The 23,311-nt window shown below is 52.3% G+C and overlaps 1 protein-coding gene and 1 long non-coding RNA gene across 2 annotated transcripts in view; one reads left to right on the plus strand and one right to left on the minus strand.

The window, feature by feature from the left end:
- Positions 1 to 5,230: 5,230 nt before the first annotated feature.
- On the minus strand, positions 5,231 to 8,112 carry LOC140698503 (uncharacterized). The gene is made up of 2 exons (XR_012076310.1): positions 7,968 to 8,112; positions 5,231 to 5,440 (listed from the first exon to the last, which is right to left on the minus strand). It is a non-coding gene; the product is annotated as an uncharacterized lncRNA (long non-coding RNA).
- Positions 8,113 to 8,452: 340 nt separating this feature from the next.
- CMIP (c-Maf inducing protein) overlaps positions 8,453 to 23,311 on the plus strand; it is a 222,158-nt gene continuing 207,299 nt past the window's right edge. Inside the window, exon 1 of the mRNA XM_072967806.1 lies at positions 8,453 to 9,184. Coding sequence (XP_072823907.1) covers positions 8,888 to 9,184 — 297 coding nt within the window. The 5' untranslated portion in view covers positions 8,453 to 8,887. The remainder of the gene's footprint in view (positions 9,185 to 23,311) is intronic.

Raw genomic sequence — 23,311 nt, forward strand, 5'->3', positions numbered from 1 at the left:
GCCTCCAGGGAATGGTCACCAACAGCCATATTTGTACAAGTTGGCTCAGACACTGGCTGGCATGGGCATCTGGCCCTAGCTGAGCAACCAAGTCCTTCCCTTAGAAGTGGACCAAAGAGCTCCTAGTTTGTTGATCCTGGCTGGTCTCGCGAATGGCCACCTTCTGAAAGCCAAGGTGGGAGGAGGAAAGGCACAGAGAGAAGCAGGTACTCGGAGCAGAGAGAAAGCCCCTGGGTCCCTGGTTTCTGGGTTTTCCTGAGACCTGGCTACCTTCATGCCCTTGGGGTTCTGTGAGACCTCCTCGATTCCTTATAACCCATTTGCGCTCTTTTTGAAGCTACTCTGATTAGTTTCTGTTGCAACCAGCGTCTTGGCTAACACCTGGATGCTGCAGCCCGCCTTCTCCTCTTGCCTCTGCATCTGCCAAGGTCGGCTCCCTGGAGCTACAAGAAAAGGTCCACTCCTTTGCTTTCAGCCCAAGCAGACTGCCGTCAGTTTCAGTTTCGTGCTGTGGTTGAAGAAAGAACAGACCGAGAGTTGAGAAACCATTTTCTCCCTATCATGTGTCGGGTGCTGACTTCTTCCTAAGCCTTGTTCTGAGCACTTTACATGCATCATCTCAGTAGCTCAATTGTGAGTATCACGATCGGATCTCGGTTTCACAGATGAAGAATCCGAGGTTCTGAGAGGTTAAAAGGTTTGGTTGGTATAACCCAGTAAGACGGACAGCTGGGATCCAGATCCGAAGTGTGTGCTTTCAGCCTCCTCACCATCCTCCCTGGAGCCCCTAGATGGCATCCTCCCGTCCTCCTGCTGTGGGATCTTGGACAAACCCTTGATCATGCCTCAGCTGATGGAAGGGGGGTGTGGGTAAGTTTTGGAAGAGCAGCACGTACTCCACACATGTAACACCTTCCCCCCCATCCCATACTTCCTTTCCTTGCTTCTTAGCAACTGACTCAGAGCGGATGGAGGGGAAAGAAGTGAGGTCACATTTAAATTGGTCAATTTGAGCAGCTCACCACAAAGGCTGATGTGGGAGAGAGATGCAATTAATCTGAAAAACACAGTGGTTTTTATTTTTAAAAATATGATCCATGGCCTTCAGTCCTCTGTGTGGCTGTGCCAGACGTCCATTTCCACGAGTCAGCAACAGCCCGGCATTTGGGCTCTTCATAAAGTCCCCATGAATTTTTAAAAAAATGAATGGCATTCATTTCCCTTTTAAAAAGTAAAGCCAATCATACATGTTCATCGGAAACAATCTGGGCTTGGGAGGTGGGAAGAGAGGTGTGAAGAAGAAAACAATATTTATCCCTGAGTGTTCTATCCATGTCATGGATGTATTCGTCAGCCACGAGAGGAATAGACCACAGTACAAGCACCAACATGGATGGATGTCAGAAATTGTTGTGCTGAGTCAAAGAGGTCAGACTCGAAGGACATATCTTTTGACTCTATTTATATGAAGTTCAAGAAGGGGTAAAAATATCTATAGTGACACAAGGCAGATTGGGGGTTGCCTGGGGCCGGAAGTGGGTGGCTGCGATCAACTTCAAAGGAACACAAGAGACTTCTAGGGTTGTGGGAATGTTCTATATCACTATCTTGATTGGGGTGGTGGTTACCTGGGTGTAGACATTTGTCAACACTTATCTACCTGTTCTTTTAAAATGGATGCATTTTATTTCATGTAAATTATACGTCAATAACATTGATTTCAAGAGGGAAAGGAATGACTTGTAATCCCACCACTCCACAGATAACTTGCTATTAATGTTTTGGGGTGGTGTGTGTGTGTGTGACTGTGACTCAATCAGTCAACTGATTGTATCTAAGATTGTATGTAAGAAAGGTTAGTTTCAGAAAAACTCTCAATCCTCTGTAATACTTTTAAAAAAAATTAACCTCAGACTTAATTATTTGGCGAATGTAAAAGGCAGAGAGGATGATACTTCATGTTCCTTCAATGCCCAACTTTGCCCGTCCAGCTCCCCCAAACCAGAGAAGTGGGGGGCGTGATACAGTAATCGCTGGGCTGCTAAGGAGGAAATGTGCTCCCACACCCCCATCCCTCCCTCCCCACTGATGAGCCTAGAAAATGGGGTGACTTCACATCAGCTCAGAAGAAGGAGGGGGATGTTCACCGACTTCAGGACGAAAGCATGACTCCTCCTTACACCAGGAGAATAAGCGTATTTTCTTATTTGATCAGTACATCAAATGCCATGAGTACAGAATGTGTGTTCCGTTATGCTGGTGTCTCATGCCTGTTAAAAATGAGGTTGGGGAATGCTCTCCTGGATGATGTAATTTTGAGACAGTTTTCAGATGGGGCTTCCGGAGAGTTCCCCCAAAGCAACACTGCCATGGGCAGCTGTGAAATTAAGAACAAACAATTCCGTTGCCTGCTTTTGGTGTTTGGCATATTATTATAGACATGGCTTCATGCCATTAAATGGCTCTGAAAACACGACTTATACAACAGGTTGTACCTTATTTCATCTTGTGGGTCCCTTTGTTCCTTGACGGTCTGATAAAGCCAGCTGTGAGTTTCCTCCAGCGCCTGGGAAGTGGTGTCTGAAGAGGAATGTGCCGTTGCGTGAGTGTGGACAATATAATCTCCCCCAGAGTGTGAACCACAGGCTATCTGGGAAACAGCCTATACTGGCTGAGAGGGTGGGAAAACACCTTCCTTTAAATGAGGGGTTCTCAACCAGGACTGCTTTTGCCTCCCAGGTGACATGTGGCAGTGCCTGGAGACATTTTGGTTGTCACAAATCAGGGACACTCCTGGCATTGGTGGGTTAAGGCCAAGGATGCTGCTAAACACCCTACTGTGCCCAGGACAGCTGTCTGCCACCAAAATTATCCAGCCCTCAATGTTAGTTGCGCCAACATTGAAACCCCCGCAGAGATGCTGTATTGAGTGTGCGCACTCCAGTTGCTGGGCAGATGGGACAGGTTTGGATAAGTGGTTTAGATGTGGACCAGTGATCAGGGCCATGTAACACGGGTTCTAAAAGGACAGTGGCAACATGGACGTGCTCCCACTCATTCCAAGTGCCTGCTCTATGCCAGGCTGAGCTTGACGCTGATTATCTCTTTTCTGTGACTCTAGAAAAAGGTACTGTCACAACCCCACTTTATCATGTTAACCAAAGCTACACACAGCTGGTAATGGAAAAGGCAAGGAGTTTTTCTTCTTGGCATACTTTTTGGGCGGGCTCTTTGGGAGAGAAGGGGTGTCTGGTTCTCCCCACTTGATTATGAGCTCCATGAGGGCAGCACCCTGTGTGAACTGGATCTGTAGCCCCCCGCCAAGTCCTTGGCACTCAGTAGGTGCTAACAGACAGGATTTTAATGGCATCTGATAAAAGGATGCAGGAAGAAAGGAGAACCATGTGGCCTAATGGTTAGAACGTTGACCTTGGGGTTTGGTTTCCAACCATTCAACAGATAACCATCATGTACCTGCCCTGGGCCCAGAGCTAAAGAAACAGGCAGGGGCATCCTGGAGCTGACCTATACTGGCTCATGAGAGCTGATTGATAATTTTTTCAGGAATGTTGCAAGTTGGTTGTCAAACAGCCATGAAACAAGATTAAATTAATATGAAGTTACGATTAAATAAATCATATTTTTAAAAAGGTAATAAAACTCATCACTTCCTAATTATTTTACTACGTTTCACTAGTATCTCTGTTCTGGAGGTTATTTATGTCTCTTTCAGGGGTCGCCAAACTTCTTCTGTAAAATGGCCAGATAGTACATATTTTAGGCTTTGCAAGCCTTGAGCTGAGCCTGGCCCCTCAGTCACTGTTTGCTGCCCCCTAGAATATTACACCTGCAGGGTGGAAATAGTCTGTCATGGGGTGTGTCTCTTTCTGGCTTTGTGTTCAGCGATGCATATTGGTAACCTGAAAACAGCCTTGGTAAGACTATTTCCATCAGGGAAATCGTCAAATGATATAAATGAGGGCTTCCCCCCCCCAGTAAGCTGATGGTTAAACATTTACCAGCACACCCCTGGACACAGTGATGGGCAGAACTGGAGTGGACCCTCCCCCCATAGAGGGTACAGTCTGTCGAGTTTGTGCACCATTTCATGGTGGGGTGGGGCAAGGAGGGAGCTGGGCAGACCGGAGAGGATCTCCACTGGAGACCAGTTGGAGGAAGACACCCACTATGGGCATGTCTGTGAGAAGGATAGGGCTGCTAGAGGCGGGTGCTTAGGTGGCCCTCTTCTAGGGCTGGCCATCAGCTCTGATCTCTTCTCCCCAGCAGGGACTTTACCACTTCCTTAAATCCCTTTGTGGGCTTTGAGCCAGGGCAGCAAGTCTCTTTCCCCTCTGAGCTAGCTCAGGGGGCCACTTCAGGGAACTTGGGGTTGGGATGTGAGCTCACAAGGGCAGCGTCCTGCCTGCTCACTGCAGACCCCCCAGCTGCGAGCACTGCGCTGGACATGGAGTAGCTTCTCCACCTAGGGTGAGCCTGTAGTAGGTTACTGACCCAAGTGGGAAAGGTAGTTACAGCGAGCAGGTGAGAGCAGGATGTTGTCCTTTGGTCTGGCTCAAACAAGGAGGGACTGCCAGCAAAGAATGTAGAAATGGCAAATCTGTCTGGTGACCTCTGTGAGCAGGAGCCTGAGGAGGGTGAAAAGGGTTTGTGAACTTCAGGGCCCTTCCCACTGCTCTATGAACCTCTCAGGTTTGATGCCAGGAGGGTGAACTCCAAGGGGCCTGGACTGTTTCTGCAGAGTTGGGATTCCTGTGGCGTCAAGGGTGATTTGAGTACCTGATCCACCCACGGAAACTCGATGGGCTTGTGTCTCCTACAGAGGTTGTGAGGGCTGAAGGGAAGGGGCTTCTGATGGACTCTAACAGCTGGACTTACTCATTTTTAGGCCAGGAACCTGGGACAGTGGGAGGCGAGGGGCTCTACACATCCCCGACTGAGTATCAGTGCATATCCCATCTCACCGCAGCCCCCATGTCCTGACCCAGTCCTACTGCTGACACCCAGTCCTAAGCAGCAGGGGACAGGTGAGTCTGATGATCAATCCTTGCATATTTCTTGAGTCCCAGCTGTGTGCAGGCATTGAGCTAGCTCTGCTGTCAACCAGGAACTCCTGGTTTCTGTTCTCAAGGAACTTCCTGCAGTTTCTTGGGGGCTCCACGTCACTAAATTCAAACTAAAACCAAGAAATATTATTTAAAGATGACACTGATCAAATTCAACACTTTCTTTCTGAGTACCTGCTCAGGAAAATAATACAAAGGAGGAGTAGGAAATACATGAATTTCCAGGTCAAACAGAATTTCAGGTTCAAACCTTGGCTGGGTCCCCATAGTTGTCTGACCCTTTCTGAGCCTCAACTTCCTCACCCTTGAGACGGGGAATCTTAATAATTCTTGATAATAATTCTCGCCTTCTGGATCTGTTAGTTGGAAAAAAGAACAAATATATAAAGCCCCCAGCATAGTACCTGGCACTTGGGTGCTGGTCATTTTATCCCATTCCTGTTTTTGTTTTTGGTTTTTTTATTGTATGTAAATATTTTTATTGAAGTACAATCAGTTTACAATGTTGTGTCAATTTCTGGTGTACAGCATAATTCTTCAGTCATACATGAACACGCATATATTCATTTTCATATTCTTTTTCACCATGTTACTGCATGATATTGAATATAGTTCCCTGTGCTATACAGTATGAACCTGTTTATCTATTATATATATGTATCTGCAAATCTCGAATTCTCAGTTTATCCCTTCCCACCCCCCTCATCCCCAGTTTTTCAATGTCTGTGAGTCTCACATTCCTGTTTAATGCTTACATATCAAGCACCATACCAAGCAGTGTTGAGGATGTCTGGATGAAATCAGGGGTCCTCTACACCCCAGTAAATCTCATTCTGCTGAAGTTTTGCCCCCTGAATGGGGAGAAGAGGGTCCACAGATGTCCCTCAAGTGGAAAGCAGCTATTTTGTCTGCCAGTGAGCTGCCCTACTCCAAGATTTTGTGCTGGTCCCATCACCTTCCTCCTGGGTACCCTCGCCAGTCTCCTCACCAGCTACCCTGCTTCCAGGCTGCTGCTCTGTAAATCTTGTCCATGTTGTGCTGTGGCCAGTGACCTTATGAAGGTGACATCTCCAAGTCATTCTCCTGCATGCCCTGTGTGGTGGCTTCCTTCCGTTCTCTGGGGGGAGGCTGGTCCCTGGGCCTGCATTTCAAGGCACTGCAAGCTCAGCCCCTGCTCGCTTCTGGGGCCTCTGCCCTGCATCCCCCGGGGGCTCTCTGCATGCCTTGGCAAATGTGAGGTTTCCTGCACAGGCTGAGAATCTTTCCACCTCTCTGTCTTTTTCAGTGCCATCCTCCCTTCCAGGAGCACCTTTCCCCATCTCTACCTGATTCCTAAAGACCTCACAGAGTTAGGCCATGTCCTCAGCACCACAGCCTGGCTGGGTTAGGCACCCCCTCTCTGTTCCTGTAGCCCCAAGCACAGTGTGGTCACTGCCTTTACATTGTCTTAGACTCTGAGCTCCATACCCTGGCCCAGTCCTGACTAGCTAAGTGAGCCTAGCAGCCTCTCTGGATCTGCACCTACAAGATGGGATGAAGATAGCACCTGTGTCACGGAGTTGCTCTGAGAAGGAAGAGTTGCATGCATGTGTGTGTGCACAACTCTCAGCACGTAGGAAGTGCTTAGGACACTGGGAATTACTCCTGCAACCAGCAAACAGCAGGAGTGCAATAAAGGTTTGAACAACTGATCTAACCCCCTTAATGGCATGGCTTGGGGGTCTTGGTCACAACCCCCCACCAATATCCACAGCTGTGTCATGAGGTGGGGGCTCCAGCTTGACTCTTCTTTGCTTGATGACTTTCTCAAGGCCATTGAACTTTAGGACTCAAAGAACAGAATTTGCCAGTCAAGGAATGCCCCATTTTTCTCCCCTAACTTTGCCTCTCCAGGGCTCATGAGGAGAGAACAGTCTGCCCACCTCCTGGGCAGTCTGGAGGTGACAGGCTGGTGGTGACTCTTATCTGGTAAGGGACACATGCTGGGCCCTGCATTCCACCCCCAGCCCTGGCCAAGCTCAGGCAAGAGTTTTTTGGGGAGCCTCATCTTGTCTGTTCTTGGGAGAGAGGGAGAGAGGACAGTCCCACTGTAGGGTTGCTGTGGACAAATTTCGGCATTCATGATGCAATTCAACGCATGCTCACACACTCATGTATTCACTACAGAGGCACCTTCACTTAACAAAAAGCCACGAATCTAGGGGTTTTAACTGCACAAGTGTTTGGATGTGTGAAAGCCCAGCCCAGGGACTGAGCACTTGCTGAGTGGCTTTAGGTGCCACTCCCGACGGCAGAAAGGGACTATTTTTGTTTCACAGTTGGAGTTCCCCAGTAACACTGTGGTTCATTCCCCAAAGGTGCTTCCAATGTGTTTCTCTTATAACCCTGTGCAGGGCCTGGGGATGCAGAAATGAATGACCACGTCCTGGTCTGAGGGGAGAGAGAGGTAAGAAAGCTGGAGCTGCTGGGGTGCAGGCAGAGGAGGGGAGGCCCCCCCTTAACTCTGGGCAGGGCTTTTGTTGTCTAGGTTCCTATTAGGAACTAATCGGACTCCAGGGGCAGAAGAAAGGGGGTGGGGTGGGGGGAACCTGTCCCTTTCTCTCAGGCGGCTTCAGGATCCCAAGGGCCAAGTGACAGACCTAAAGGCCTGAAGAGTCCGACAGGCTGAGCTAGGGCAGTGTGGCTCATTATCTGGAAAATTGACGGGACATTTTCAATTCGAGGAACCATCTCTGTCTTGTGGCGCCATATCGCCAGCCAGGTGGGCAGCCAGAGCTTTGGGTGGGGGTGGTTGTTTCACAGGTCAAGCGGTCCTGCCCCCACCCCTCCGGCCAGGCCCAGCCCAGCCCGGCCCCGGTCCCTCGGGTTTGCACCTGGCCGCACCTTTGCCAATCGCGTGGACAGGTTTCGAGGCGCTGACATTTCGGATCCCAGACGGCCACGGAGGAGAAGGTGGAGTGCGGCGGCGGCCGAGCGTCCCGAGATCCGTCTGTCCCGCGGGTCGCGCCGCTCAGCACGGGCCTGGGCACTGGCGGGGGCGCGGCTGGGCGTGACGTCACTCGCCCCGCCCCCGCGCCCCCCGCCCACTCCCCAGGTTCCGGGCTGGGCGGGCCGGGGCCAGGCGGGACTCGCCCGCCCCAGCCCCCCCCTCCCCGGGGGCCGCCCCCTCTAGTCGGGCCGCGCCTCGGCCCCTCGCGTCCCCGCCCGGCGGCGGACTCCGCCTGCGAAAGGCCGAAGCCGCGGCGGCTGCCGCCGTTGCCTCTATTGACGTCAGAGGGGCGGGCACATGACCCCGCGGGGACCAATCGCGCGGGCGCCGAGCGGCTTCTGCAATCTCTCAACTGAGCCGGCCCCCGCGGCCCCCGCCGCACACTCGCCCGCGGACGGCCGCCCAGACACACGTACTGTACACACGAGCGGGCGGCGGGGCCGAGACACGCCCGCCCGCGCGGCCCCCGCTCGCCGCCGCCGCTGCCGGGCCCCTGGCCCCCCCACCCCACCCCGGCGCTGCCCCGCGTCCCCGCCCGCCCGCCCCTCAGCCGAGCCGGTCCGGCAGCCGCGAGCATGCACCCGACGAGCTAGGAGGAAGCCGGAGCCCCGCAGGAAGGACCGAGCGCCGGCCGCCCGCTCGCCCGTCCGCTCGCCCGCCCGGGCCCCTCCCCTGCGGGGCGCCCCCAGCCCCACACCCCCCCACCTTCCTGGGGGGTGGGGGGGTGCGGGCCGCCGAGCGGGGGCCCCGCCGCCCCGGCAGCCCGGGACTGCCCCTCTCCCCGCCCCCGGCCCCCTCCCCGGCCCGGCCGGCCATGGATCTGACCAGCAGCTCGGGCGGCGGCGACCCCCGGCAGATCGAGGAAACCAAGCCGCTGCTGGGGGGCGACGTGCCGGCCCCCGAGGGCACGAAGATGGGCGCCGTGCCCTGCCGCCGGGCCCTTCTGCTTTGCAACGGGATGAGGTACAAACTGCTGCAGGAGGGCGACATCCAGGTCTGTGTCATCCGGCACCCGCGGACCTTTCTCAGCAAGATCCTCACCTCGAAATTCCTGAGGCGCTGGGAGCCGCACCACCTAACGCTGGCCGACAACAGCCTGGCGTCCGCCACGGTGAGTCGCTCTGCCCGGCGGCGCGCCTGCACCCCCGCGCCTCCCCTCGGGGCCCGGGAGGCGCCCCCTCCCACCGGCTGTCCCCTGCCTGCCGCGGCACCTGGAGCCCGGGGGCCGGGGGGCGGGGACAGCCGGGCGCCCCCCGCCTGGCCTGGGCTTCGGGCTGGATGTGGCATCCGAAGCTCTGCTCAGTCGGCGGGCTCAGGGAGACCCTTAGAATTCTGGAGAGGCTCTGGCCCACCCCAGGCTGAGCATTTGGGGACCTCCAGGCCCAGCGCTTGTGTTAACTACGGATGGGACTGTGGGATAGATCCGGGTCTGGGCCCTGGTGGTGGTGGGGCTTCCCTGACTGAAAGCCCATCTGGATCTGCCCTGGAGGGGAAAACAAAACAACAGGAAAAAAGAAAGAAAGAAAACCCAACAACCTCAAAACCCCAAAACCCAAAGAATTTCCAGAAGCCAGTTCCTTTCCTTGCTCAACCCGTCTTTTTCCTGCCCAGGCTGGCTGGCAAAACTGGTTGCTTCCCTTTCTGAAAAAATTTCATTCGCACATTGGGAGGGTGGAAGTGGAGAGGGAGGGGGCTGGGGGTCCTGGGCTATCTCCTCGCCACCGAGGGCGGTCAGGTTCTAGTGCGGAAGCTGGCCTGTGGGGCTGTGGTCTTGCATTGTCTGTGAAGTGCTGTATACGTGTGTTTTCTTGCTGGAGGTTTTAGTTTGTTATTGCTATTGTTTTAAAAGATATGGCTGGGACTGGGTCAGCTGGATGAGAGGGAGAGAAGTCATTGATCTGTTCCTGAAATCAAATCTGCAAGGTGGAGAAAGACAGCTGTGCTGGGGTCGTGGTGGGGGAGGGTGGCAGGCTGGAGTCTGAACAGGATGCTTTGTGTTTTGAAACAAGGACAGTTTAAAGCACCAGCTCTGCTTGGGCCTGAGCCTTGCTGAGGGTGTCCCATCCTCTGTGGAGAGGTGGCAGGTTTTCCTCAGAATGCACACTCCCCCCTGGGGCGACCGTGATCCTGTTTACTAAGCCTGGGGTGGAGAGAGGGTTGGTGGAGGGGAGGCTGAATCCAATGCCTGCCCACACCTGTGCCAAAACCCAGCCAGGAAACAGGGTGTCGCTTACATGACATGTCACAAACGTGTAGCGTGTGCAGACATTTCCCCGGCATCCATGTTCCCTTGGCAGTGTGTCACAGGCTGTGACACATGCTCCAAGGAATGGGGAGGGGGGAAAAGTTAGCAGAAGAAACCGAACTCCTCGAAACAGCTCCCCCCACTCTAGAGAGCATTGAAGCACACGAGGACTTTTATTCTGAATTTTGGGTCCGACATGCTCAGAACACCTATTTTCTCTTTCCTGTAGGCACGTTGGTGCAATCTGCAAAGACTGCTTTCTTGGGGAGGATCGCTGGTTGCCCCGAAGGGGTCCAGTCCCAGTTTCAGGCTCGCGCATGTTCTTAAACCCTTCCCGAGCCACAGGCCTCCGCATCTGGCTTTTCATTTGATGGAGGGAGAGCTCAGAAAATTCGCCAGCACGCAGTGTTTCAGATTCGGGGAGGAACTAGTGTCCTCAGTAGACCAGGAACCTCCAAATCTGGCTTCAGAATTTTCCCCTGGCTTGGAATGGGGGTGGAGGGGGCTTTATTTTTCTTTCTGCCACCCCTCAAAATGAAGGGGAGTTATGGAGTGGGGAGAAAAATGGTTGAGAGGCACAGTGACCCTCCGTGGGAAGGACAGGCTGAGCTCCTGTGCTGCTTGGGGAGAAGCCAGGCTTCTGCGCTGTGCTGCTGCTGCCTACAGTTGGGGGAAGCCAGCTTTGGAGGTGCCAGGTGCCCCTCCCCCTCCCCCTCCCCCAATTTACCTCTGATTGCTCAAGAGGTGTATGTAAGAAAAGAGGAAGAAAGACTGAAGCCATGTGCTGGTTGTTTAAGCAGCCAGGGGCCCTGGCACCACTTTCCCTGGACAAGGTGGGTGGCACTGTCATAGCTGGGGCTTCTCTGGAGCAGAGCTGTGTTTTTCTGGACTGGGGATCTCAGGCCATCCGTGGAAGAAGACTTGTCTCAGCAGAGCCTTGCTCTGGCATTGGGAAGTGTGGAAGGAGGAACTATGAGCAGGTGTCCAACGGGCTGGCACAGTCCCCCTTCCTCCGCCTGTTGTCAGCAAGCCGCGAGAGCAGGGCGGGGGTCCTTAAACCTTGCATGGTGGGCTCTAGTGGGGTGCGTGGCTCTCTGTGCCAGGGCCTGTGGGCTTGGAGGGGGGCTACTGAGGCAGGCCTGGTTGCAGCGGTGGCCTTCAGGGTAGAGGTGGCGTTGGCACTGCCATGGGGACTTTGTCCCATCATAAGACATCTGGTTGTTGATGTCCAGGCACAGGGGAAGCAGAGCAGCCCCTGAGGGGTTTCCCTGAGGCTTGGGCATTATGTAATCTGTCTGCATTTTATAGTTCAGCCCAAGCACTTGATTGAGAAATATTAGCCCAAATAAAACAAAGGTGAATTTGAGTGCAGTTCCCTACAGCACAAATCCCTGGGTGGCCCAGCCTAGGGCTGTCGATGTATCAGGTGCTCCCTATTGGTCATCGCCTTCCATAAAATGCACATCATCCTTTTATGAAACCGTCTACACAGCCCGTCTCAGAACCGTCTGGTAATTATCTGGTTAATTGTGTGGGCTTCAGGAACAAGACTCAGAGTGATTGATCTGGATTCAAACCAATAAACAAACCAAATACACTCTTTGCCCAAACTGCCTTCTGAGTCTGCCTGCACTGACCCAAATAACTGGATGGTGGTCGGAGACAGAGACCAGGCTTCTAGGACCCCAGCTGTATCAGGCCAGGGTGGAGGTATCCGGGGGCTTTCAGTCCCACCTGGCAGGTGGCTCCAGCCAGGTACACCCCTCAGGTGGTCAGACCTCTCTTGATTCCCTGCTGGGGAAATGGGCTCAGCCTGGGGCCCCAGGGGGCCAGCAGCCTCACCCCTTGGCCTTGCTATAAACTTTGCCTTCTGTGGGGTCAGGTTGGAGCTTGCCCCTGCGCCTATCTGCTGGGCCAGTTACTGATTAAATCCTTGCAGAGTCAACAGTGTGCCTGACATGGCTGGTGACAGCGCCGGGCCTGATGCCCTCTGTGCTGGAGACTTTGGATCCGGAAGGCTCATAAACAAAGAAGGAAACACAAAGGCAACAGTGACCTGGTGTCCATGAGGGATGATTGGGAGCTGTCTGCCCCTCCCTGGGGTACACATGACCACACCTTGTAGGGGGAAGGGCTGGACCTGGTGCCTCAATCCCTTTTCACATCCATACTTCCCAGTCCCCGGGCATCCCTGGGCTTGTCATGGCTGTGGAATGGTGTCGGTTGTAGCCGAAGGCCAGAGTCCTGCAGAAGCCGAGAAGATTCGGGTCCTCGAGACCAGAATCCATTTTGCTCTTCTCGTGTCTGGGCTGAATCTGATCACCTGCTAGGCATTGTTGTCCGCTGGAAGAGGGCTTTGTCCGTGTGCTTTGTCTTCTCTGCATCAAAGAAATACAGATCAGCTGCTAACCTTTTATTTTACTTTATTTTTTTGTAACATGTGGCACGTGGCATCTCAGAATGGCGGGTTCAGTCTGAAAAGTCTTTTATTCATTGACCAAACAGGGTTCGGTAGCTTTCTTTATTCTCAAGCCTCAATTCATCAATGACTTGTTTAAATTTTCACCACTCTGCTGCTCCGATTGGGCCTTTTGTCGTGAAAAGGAAAAGAGGAGTCACCCTAGTTCTCATCGGTTTCTTTGGTGTTTTCTTGGCAGTAACCTTCTGGACTTGGACTTATGCTTACTAAGCACCTACTGGGTGTCAAGTGGTCAGTTCATCCCGATGGTGGTTTCTACTTGGGAATTAAAATCCACGTCCTCCTGCGTGGTCAGAAGTCCCATGGGAACTTGCCTGTGGGCACGTGCACTTGCGTGTTTCTCCACTTTGTCAGTCCCTCCTCCTTGGGCCCATCCTTCCCGCCTTTGATTTATGTGATTTTTTTTTTTTGTGGCAGTAAGTAAACACAAAGAATTTTTTTTTTCTTCTAGTGCCATTTGTCATAAGATTTTGGAGTATATCAGATTTGTTTCCCAGGTAACTTGTCTGATTGGAGGTGGCGGAAGGGAGGGGCAGAGACAGAAGAGGAGGAAAAAAAATCTAAATTCTCTGTGAACAGGGCACGTGGTCTGCCTTCCCCAGGATGTAATAAATAAGTGCATTTTGAGGAGGGAGTAGTTTTGATGCTGCCATTCTGCTGGTGCAATCCGAGATGCCTTTTGCGGCCACAGGCACAGTTGTGCCAGTCCAGGTAGAAGGGTTCTGCTGCCCGTGGATTGGCTTTGCTGCTCAGCCAGCATGGGCTCCTCAGTGCCAGCTAGGGTGCCCACTGACTCACCTGGCAGTGGGAGGGGGCATGTTTGGGGCACCACGTCCAGCGAAGCTTAGGGGGAGCCTGGTGGCCACATCGTCCTAAAAACCAAAGTATCTCAGGTTGCCTCACTGCCCAACTCAGCTTGGCCCCTGTGGATGGCACCTCCTTGGTGTTTTGGTGGAATGGACGTTTGAGATGGTCAGGTTATGTCTTTGAATAAAGATTTAGATGGGATTAAGCAAGGCAGCCTAGTATTTTAGGGTGTCTCCACCATGGGGCAGCACCAACTCCAGGTTTGCTGCACCATGCTTCTTGGATTCTCAGGTTACAGCTTCCTGGCTGTGTGACTTGAAACATTACTTTCTCTCACTGGGCCCTGCTTTTTCTCCATTTGGAGGTCATCCCATCTCATTTCAGGGTTACTATAAAGATTGGAGATAGCCCAGGTTAGCACCTAATAGGATGGCCAGCACACAGTAGGGGTGTGACAAGGGGCCGTTATTCCACTTTGTGTTTTCCTAATTGCTCTGAGAGAGCTTTATGAAGTTCTGCACAAATGGAAGGGATTATTGCTATTTAAAAACGGCAGTCTCCTGAGGAAAGTCTCCTGAGATGAGCGGCGCATTTGGGAAAGTTAGGGGTATTTAGCGTGTCTGGTATGTATGAAGGCAATGAAATTGTTGAAAGCAGTTTAAGAAAAATTTCTCAGGGGGCACAGTCTAGTTTCTTTAAAAAAAATACCGAACTCTCCCTCTCTCTTTTTTTTTTTGATAATTGAAATAGTAATGTGCACATGAAGTAAATTCAGATGGTACAACGAGGCATATAAGGGAAAATGCAGCTTCTCTCTTATTGCGTGTCCCTGCAGCTCCTCCTCGCAGGCCAGTCCTACTGGCCATTCTTTTTGCATCCTTGCTGACCGTTCCAGGCATTTACGCGTAGTTATGTGCCATTCTTGTGAAAGGAGCTCATTCTAGATCTGTGCATACACAGTGCTTTTCCCTGCTGCATGGTGTTTCATTGTAGAATCGACTGTAATAATGTAGATAGATCATCCCCTACCACTGGGTGTTTAGGTTAGTTAGTCCCAGGCTTTTGCTGTTTCAGACAAGACACTTTCCAATTTAATTGAACAGAGTTGTTTCTGTTTTGATGATTTGAATGTTTTTTGCCTACTTCTTTGGTGAATGTTAAAATATGTAGTCCTATAGTGCTTTGTGAGGGCTAGCTGACCCTCCCTCAGGTGGGGAAGGGCAGTGCTGCCTGGGGTCATTGCTGTCTGGAGTCACGGTGGGGTCTGTCTCACTGTCACTGGCTAGGGAGGACCTGGCCACCTGGCCCTCCAGGAGCTGAACACAGATGAGCAGGGGGCTCTGACCAGTCACTCTGACCTCTGCCCCGAGGACAAGGGTCTGTGTGGCCAGGCTGGCTGTTTCCTGCTCCACCTGAGAGGATCGTTTTTGTCCCCAGACTTCCTGCTTCCCCAGGATGGAAGCCAGGCTGCCGTGGTAGAGAAATGAAGGAAGTGATAGTGTCTCTTCCCTGCTCCTGGCTCTGGTGACAAGGCACCCAGTGCGTTCAGTGGGGCACCCAGGGGGCCATACGAGTTTGAAAGGAAGCTTCATTGATACCAGCAGAGCCTACCAAAGGGTGATGTGGGGTGTGTGTGTGTGTGTGTGTGTGTGTATGTGTATGGGGGAGTTTTTCGTCTCTATTGAGACAAAGGTGACCACAGAGAACATATTTCTGGTTCTGAAATGGATTGTTGTGCTGAATGTTCAGCAGCCATTCCTTTACACCTGCCACATGCAAAGCATTTGTACCAGTGTCTGGGCTGTCAGTGAGGTGGATGGAGAACAGCCAGACCCAGTAGAGGGTCAGACAGGCAGGCTTGAATCCTGCCTCTGCCCCTTCCTAGCTGGTGGGTGACCTTGGGCAAGTCACCTCATCTCTGTCCTTATATGAGAAATTCTCGTTACGGGGACTCCCTTTAGTATGATGTCAGAGTTATGTGAAGTCAGGCATGGCAGTTCATTCACCTGATAAATATCACTGTTCTAGGGACTTTGAGGAAAACCAGTCCTTGCCCTCCTGGAGTCTGTGTTGGTGGCGTTGGTGACAGACAATGAACCACTGAGCAAGTAAATATAAAATCTGTCTGGTGGTGACGGGCCCTGGAGAAAGCAAAGCAGCAGGTGGGTGGGATGTGCAGGGCTTGGGGATTGGGAGCCTTGCTGCTTTGCACATGGTGCTCAGGGAAGGAGGTGGTATCTGGTGGGAGAGCATTTCTGGCAGGGAGGATGGCAAGTGCAAAGGCCCTGAGGTTGGATCAGACTTAGCGATCACCCAGTAAAGTGCCTGGCACTTAGTAAGTGCTCTACAATTGTCATCCTTTCCGCCTTCCAGGAGCTGTTGTCATCTATTAAAAAAATATTTACGAGCACTCAGTGTGTGCTAGGCATACAGGCAGCTCCCTTCGTTTCTAGTACTGCTGGGGTGTGTGTGTGTTTTATTTGGAAGGAGAGCTCTCCTCCTTCTCTCTCCTACTTGCCCACCTACCTGACCCCAACTCTATCTGTAAGTTATTTAGATTATTGCTGGGGTAGGGAAAGGTATGAGGGCACTGGGATCTGGATTTGTTTTTCTAAGTAAAATTGGAAAAGCAAGAAAAGAAAAGAAAAAGAAAAATCAGTTACTAATTCCTTGCGATGTAGAATAGCTCCCTCCCATAGGGAAGAGTAGCTTTGGAGCAGTGCTTTAAGAGACTCTTAAATTACAAAACCCAGCAAAACTTTGGAAGAAAACCCAGCTCCCTTCGTCCATGCTGTGTTATGAAGGTCCTAGGATCTCTATTCACTGAATTTGCCTCTGGCTTTTTTCCAACGGGGAAGCGGTGAGGACAACAGGACAAGTCTCTGTTGCCCAGAGACCCTTTCCATGACTCAGCAGCAGGGCTGGGATTCACACCCAGGACTTCTGCCTCCCAGCACCCACCAGTGCCTGCCCTTGTCATTGGCTCTCTGGCTTTCCAGCTGCCGTCAGGAATGATATGATCGGAAAGGTGTATAAACAGATTAGGCTGAGTAAACTCACTTCGGAGGAAAGCAGAAGAGCTGGATTCTCCAGTCCCCAGGTGGGTGGACGGGCAGGACTCAGCAGGGCAGGGTATTGGAGGCTTCCCTGGGGCTGGGGTCATTAGAAGAGAGGAGATAGCCCTGGAACTGGTAGGAGTTTCCTGGTGTCCTGGGCTGATCCCAACCTCTTAGAGGCTCCCAGAAGCTGCAAATAGCCCAGACTGCCTCCTGGCCTCACTGCCTCCTCTTTTGGCTCACCATCCAGCCCAGGTGAATATGATGGCTGCCCTGGACGGGAGAGCTGTCTCTGTGGATGGAGCTGGGCCATGGTCAGAGTGGGCTGCCTGCTACAACAGCCAGTCCCAAACCTGGGTGGCTTCATGCAGCACCCTTACTTCTCAATCACATCACAGTCTGATGGGGGTTTCTGCCCCTCCAGGGCCTCATGGAGTGGGGGTGGGGAGAGGGAGTGAGCACTAGGTGGAGCTGTCTGTAGTTCTGGCCGCTTCATTGGCTACAGCTCAGTCACATGGCTACCTCCCCCTGCCACACCCCTACCCCCACCACCAGTGCAGGGGAGGCTGGGGAGAGGGTTAGCTGTGTTCAGGAGACAGCAGACGATGGAAGGATGGTGACTCCCACCCCAGGACTGCTGGGACACCACAGTGGTCTGGAGGTCTCCAAGGTAGCAGCAGGGGAGCTGCTTCCCTGGAAAGGAAATTCATACGGCATGGTCTGCTCTTTCTAGCTCCTAGGTTTGAGCCTGGTGGCAGGTCAGGAAAGTTTGCAGTCTTCTCCTCTCTGGTGGGGAAATAAATAGGATAAGTGAACCTATTGCGAGGAGTGGAGTGATGCGCTCATGATTACAGCCACTCTTCCCGTCTGCCTGCTGAGTGCCAAGCACTGTGCTCATTTAATTACTTTCCCGAACAATCCTGTGGGGAAGGTATCACTATTCCCATCTTACAGATGCTGCAGCGGAGACTCAGACAAGGAGATCTGGGAAGAGGTGGAGTTGAGAGACAAAGGCAGGTGTGTCTCCACGCTTGAGAGTGTCAGTGAAAAATACATGCATCTGTTGGATATACATAACATGATCTCAGCCTCTTGCAGAAACATCTTAGTTGAGAATCAGTGGGCTTATCAGTTTAGTGTTTGCCAGTGTTTGGCAGACATCCTTTTGTGAATTTGTCAAGCAAGTTCAGGGAACTGGTGTTGTAAAGTGAGTGCCAAGTATTTGTAAAGGGTAAGGTACTAAGTTTCTGAACTGAGGACCAGATACCGTGTGTGCAAAGGGAGTTTCCCAGGTGTTGCGTTTACAAAGGGAGTACTCCCAGGTACTGCACTTAGGAAGTGAGTGCCCCAAGCACTGGCTTACAAGGTGTGTGTTCCCAGGAGTTATGCTTACAAAGTCATACTCTTTGTTCCCCAAAGGATCACAGTTAAATTGGGGTACACCGCAAATTAGGATACACTATAGGAGCACATATCCTCAGAGAGATTTGTCTGTGTCCTGCTGTTTGGAGGGAGGAGGCTACCATGGGGCCAGGTGGTTTCAGGAAGGACCTCGTAGGAGAGACACATCTAGATGGAAAGAAGTAGGAGTGGGACTGACAGAGAAGGGGATGGGGGCCAGGGGTGGGAGCGGGCAGGGGGAGAAGGGCCAGAGCAGCGGTTGTGGTCCTGCCTGGGGCTGGGGGTGGGAATCATGAGAGCATGTAGGAGATAAAGATGAAGGCGGGATCGTTGCCCAGAGTGAGGGCGGTGCGAGGTTCTCCCAGCACGTTTGAGCCAGGAGGGCCCTGATCATGATGCAGAGGGGCAGGGAACCGGCGATCATCTGGGAACCTGGGATGCCCTGAATGAAGCTTTAGGAGTGCAGGGATCTGAGTCACCAGGCCAGTGACCACTGCAGCCGCCGCTCAGGAGAGTTCGTTTGCCAGGAGCTGGGCTGGGCGGTTACATCAGTGATCCCCAGTACACCTCGAGGAGATGCTTTAAGTCTCTCCATTTTACAGATGGGCCTCTCAGCAGACATTCTTTGGCCGAATGAGTGGAGGCCGCTTCCGCCAGAGGCCTCTGGTGCTTTTCGACTCCCAGGCCTGAGACCTCCACTGTGACTTTGGCTCCTCGGGCTCCCCTTCTGAAACCTTCCTTCTTAGAAGCTTGGTGGGAAGGCCCAGACGGCCCTGGGGCTCTTGGGAAGGCGGAGGCAGTAGCATTCAGCTGGTGGCCACAGTGGGTTCTCGGGCCAGAGGCCCTGGAACAGTGGGGGCAGGGCCACCTCTTTGGAAAGGGGAACAGTGACTGGCTGACATCTGTCTGTTGCTCTGGTTGGTTTGTGTTTCACGACCCTGTGACTGAAGCTTGCTTTGGGGTTGGGAAAATGAAAACGCTTTTAGTCTGGAGGCTGCTGGGCTGGAGGGTCCCAGCCCGTGGGGTCAGACAGACCAGGACGAGGCGGAGGTGCCTGCGGGACAGGAGTGATCATCTCCTCCACCATCCAGTCCCTTGGGTGCATCTGTGCACTCAGTTCTCACACCAGCCCCCGAGGCTCCCACTTACAGGTGGGGAAACTAAGGCCCTGAGAGTTTCAATTCTGCCACCGGAACCCAGGCGACCTGGCTTCAGAGCCAAAGGCCTTCTCCTCGAAGCACGACACCTCCTTGCTGGGTTCCAGCACAGGAACTTGGGCAGCGAGGACTGGGCACCAGTGAGGCCGTGAGTGCTGCATCCGACGCTTACACAGCACTGACTGTTCTGAGCCCTGACGTAGGTGAGCTCTTTTCTTTTAAATTTTTTCTTATGGCAGTATAGTTGATTTACAATATTGTATCAGTTTCAGACATACAACATAGTGATCCAGTATTTTTAGTTTATACTTCGTTAAAAGTTATTACAAGACAGTGACTGTAATTTCCTGTGCTGCACAATATGCCCCTGTTGCTTATTTATTTTATATATAGTAGTTTGTATCTCTTAATCCCACACCCCTATCTTGCTCTCCCTCCGCTCTCCCCACTGGTATTCATCAGTTTTCTTTATCTGTGAGTCTATTTCTGTTTTGCTATGTACATTTATTTCTGTTATTTTTTAGATTCCACATATAAGTGACATCATACAGTATCTGTCTTTCTCTGACTTATTTCACTAAGCATAGTATTCTCTAGGTTCATTCACGTTGCTGCAGATGGCAGAATTTCATTCTTTATGGCTAGTAATATTCCATTGTATACATGTAACATGTGTTCTTTATCCATTCGTCTATTAACAGGCACTTTTGGGTTGTTTCCATATCTTGACAATTGTAAATAATGCTGCTATGAGCATTGGGGTGCATGTATCTTTTTGAACTAGTGTCTGCTTTTTTTTCCAGCTGTGTACCCAGGAGTGAAACTTCTGGATCAAATGTAAGTGAGCTTATTTAAACCTCACAGTGCACCTCTGAGGTGTGCTGTCCTTGTTCCCATTTTACAGATGAGCAAACTGAGGCACAGAGAGATGAGGTCTCAGCTGAACCAGCTAGTAATTGTGGAGCTGGGATTTGCATCCAGGCCATCTTGCTCCAGAGTATAACTGTGTGTGGCCTGTGAGCAGGGCTCGCGAGCAGAGGGTTAGAAAGGCCCAGAGCAGCCAGGGTTGAGTGGAGGGCCTTGCAGAAGCGGGAAGGTGGGGACAGAACTGAGTGTCTTACTCTGGGTGGTTTGGCTGCCTTCCTGCAGACATATCTCGAGCTGTGGTGAAGATTTGCTTCTCACCTGTCCTTTGTTGATGTTGGGATAGTGAACTCAGCCTCTCCGAGCCTCAGTGTCCTCGCCTGAGATGGCCTGTCCCTGAGAGTGGGCTGTGATGACTTGATGGTGGTGAGCATGGGGTCTGGAGCCCACTGCAGAGCTGAGCTGGGTTCCCCCACCCCTGGGGCTCTGGCTCGGCCCCTGGCCCTCTGCCTCAGGGAAGACCGCTGGCCCCCCAGGACTCCCCTGATCCCCAGTTGGAGTGAGGGCTTGCTCCCTGCAGCCAGTACTCCCCTGGCTGGTTGGCAGTTGCCTCTTTGCTTGGCTGTCTTCTCTACCAGGTATTCGCCTCCACACTTGTAAAATAAAATAATCACACAGGGATGATGATGATCTTATAAAATAAAGAAGGAAAAAAATGTTCCCGTAATCCCACCACTGGGAAATCACCCAGATGAACACTTTGGAGTATAAGCACATATGTCTTCTTCCTGAATGAGTAACGTGACACACAGGATCATCTGCACAGTGGGTAGGGATGAGGTCTTATTCATAAGCATTAAGCCATCCTTATACATGACCTCAAAGTGTGCCCACTTTGGCCCTACTAACCTTGGGGCCCAGATCATACTCAGTGGTGGGGACCATCCTGGGCATTGGGGATATTGATCAGCATCCCTGGTCTCGGCCCGCTAGATGTCGGTACACCACTCCCCACAGTTGTAACAGGCCCAGATGCCTGAAGACCTTGCCACGAGTCCGCTGAGGGGCACATCGCTGGTTGAGAACCCCTGTGGTGACTGGGTTAATATCCCACCTATCAGGGGGTCCCGTTTGTTGAGTAGATCCTGGCTGCAGGTGGGCCAAGGGCAGAGCTGGGAGCACCTGCTCCTCCCTGCAGTCACCTTGCTTCTTTGGAACCTGGCACAGAAGTGGTAACCAAGAGCTGTGTAGGGCTGCAGGAGCCTAGATCCCTGCGTCTGTGTGGCACGGGGCCGAGAGCCAGCAGGGCCCCTGGGAGGAAATCCCGCTGGTGGGGCATTAGCGAGCTCCCCACACCTTTGATCCCTCCTGTCGGCCCCTTGCTCTCCCTGCCTTCTCCTGATGACTCAGGACTTCAGAGATCTGGGTTGTTGGAACAGGAATTGCATCATACCAACAAAAAAATAAGAAAGAAAGAAAGAGAAAATTAGCATTAGAAAGTTTTAATGTGAGGAAAATGACTTTGAAACCCGCTTCTCGAGTCCTGTCTGAATTAAAAGTGTTTGTTGGGGCAGGTGTGCACAGAGGATCGGGAGTGGGCTGGGCCTGTGACCTGGCTGTGTGGATTTTCTGAAAAGGCCTTCATCTGCTTGAGTCAAGCCCCACCCATGGTTGTGCTTTGGGTCCCTCTGTTTTGGAGCTAAGCAAACCATGCTACCAGGAAAGATTTAAAGAGGAAGCTTCTAGAGCGTGTGTGGGTCCTGCCAGCAGGTGCAGTGAAGGGATGAGAGTCTTAGGCCAGAGGCTATTGCAAAGAGCAACAGTCTGCGGCTCTTACAATGCCCCAGTGGGAAGCGCCCCCTGGACCAAGACCGCTGAGCTCTGGCTGAATCTCAGCCCCCAGCCATCACAGTTGAGTGGTCTTGTGTCGGGCACATCCTGCTCAGCATTCATGGAAGCCTCAATGGAGGGGTGTGGGCTGCGGATTGTGGGGCAGCAAACACCCTGCCTCAACTCAGGAATCTGAGGTGGAGGTGAGGACACCCAGGACCCGGCCTGCCTAGGTCAGTCATTCCCCACTGGGGACAGGCATCATTTCTGGGCAGAGTGGTTACATGTGCTGCCCAGTGATTTTGGATTCAGACTCCACATTAGGCTATGTAAGTGATGGTGTGGTCCAGCTCTTAGTTTTTTCATCTGTACACTGGGGATAATTGTAGCCACCTCACGTGTTTGTCCTAAGAATAGAGGAGGCATTCCGTATGTGAAAAGTGCGTAGTAATGTCCAGCTCGGCATCAGGGCTCAGTAAGTGCTCACTGCATCATCACCACCAGATTGGTCACGGCTGCCACTCTGCCCTCCGGCGTTCCTGCTTCTGCTTGACTGTGAGCTTCCTGAAGGCAGGTCTTTCATCAGCAATACTTGATGTCAATACAGGCATCTGGCTCAATACACTTGCCTGATGTGTAGGGGCCCCAGGCATCGCCTGCTGTGAAGGAACAAAAAAGCATCTCAAGTTTTTCTTGGAAACCCTGGCCCTGTCTGGTGACCTCAGAGTTGTCCAGAGAACCTCCAGGGTGTACACGTGACCTTGGGCACCTGGACCTGGAATGGACCTCAGTCCTGGACTCAACCCCCACCAGTGTGTCCCTGACTCGGGCAAGACAGAAACCAGCAGTTGGGAGGATTAAGATATTATTGGTGGTTTTCACCTCAGCTTTCAGCAGGAGTGCTTGGAAAATAAGATTTTGATCTTGGAAAATATGATTTAAAAACAGAATTGAAAGTCGCTTTTATTTTCTCAACCATATTGCCCCTGACACGCATAGGGCCTGAATGGTGGCGTCCCATCTGAGTGTGCCAGTGGGGAGACCGCCCTGGCCCTTCCACCATGCACACCTGTGTATATATGATCACCACCCCCACCACCGACTGGGCTGTCCACCTTTGATCATGCAACTTGGGTCTGCGATGGCAGAGTGCCCTGTTTAGACAGAGCCCGGGAAGGCCCTCTTCATTTGAGGTTGCTCATTGTGTTGTCTTAGCCTCCATCACACTATTAGCCATGACCCTGTTGCCAGGGGAGGGGGCTTCGTCTTCAGATCCCTGCCAAGAACCAAGCCTGTTGATGGGTGGCTTTGTGGAGCTTGTATCTGGTTGTTACATCCCGATGTTCCCATCCCAAAGTGGGAAGAGGGTCCTCTCCTTGTTGGATGAGGATTAGGAATT

This window comes from Vicugna pacos, chromosome 9 (genome assembly GCF_048564905.1).
Source record: "Vicugna pacos chromosome 9, VicPac4, whole genome shotgun sequence".
Lineage (NCBI taxonomy): Eukaryota > Metazoa > Chordata > Mammalia > Artiodactyla > Camelidae > Vicugna > Vicugna pacos.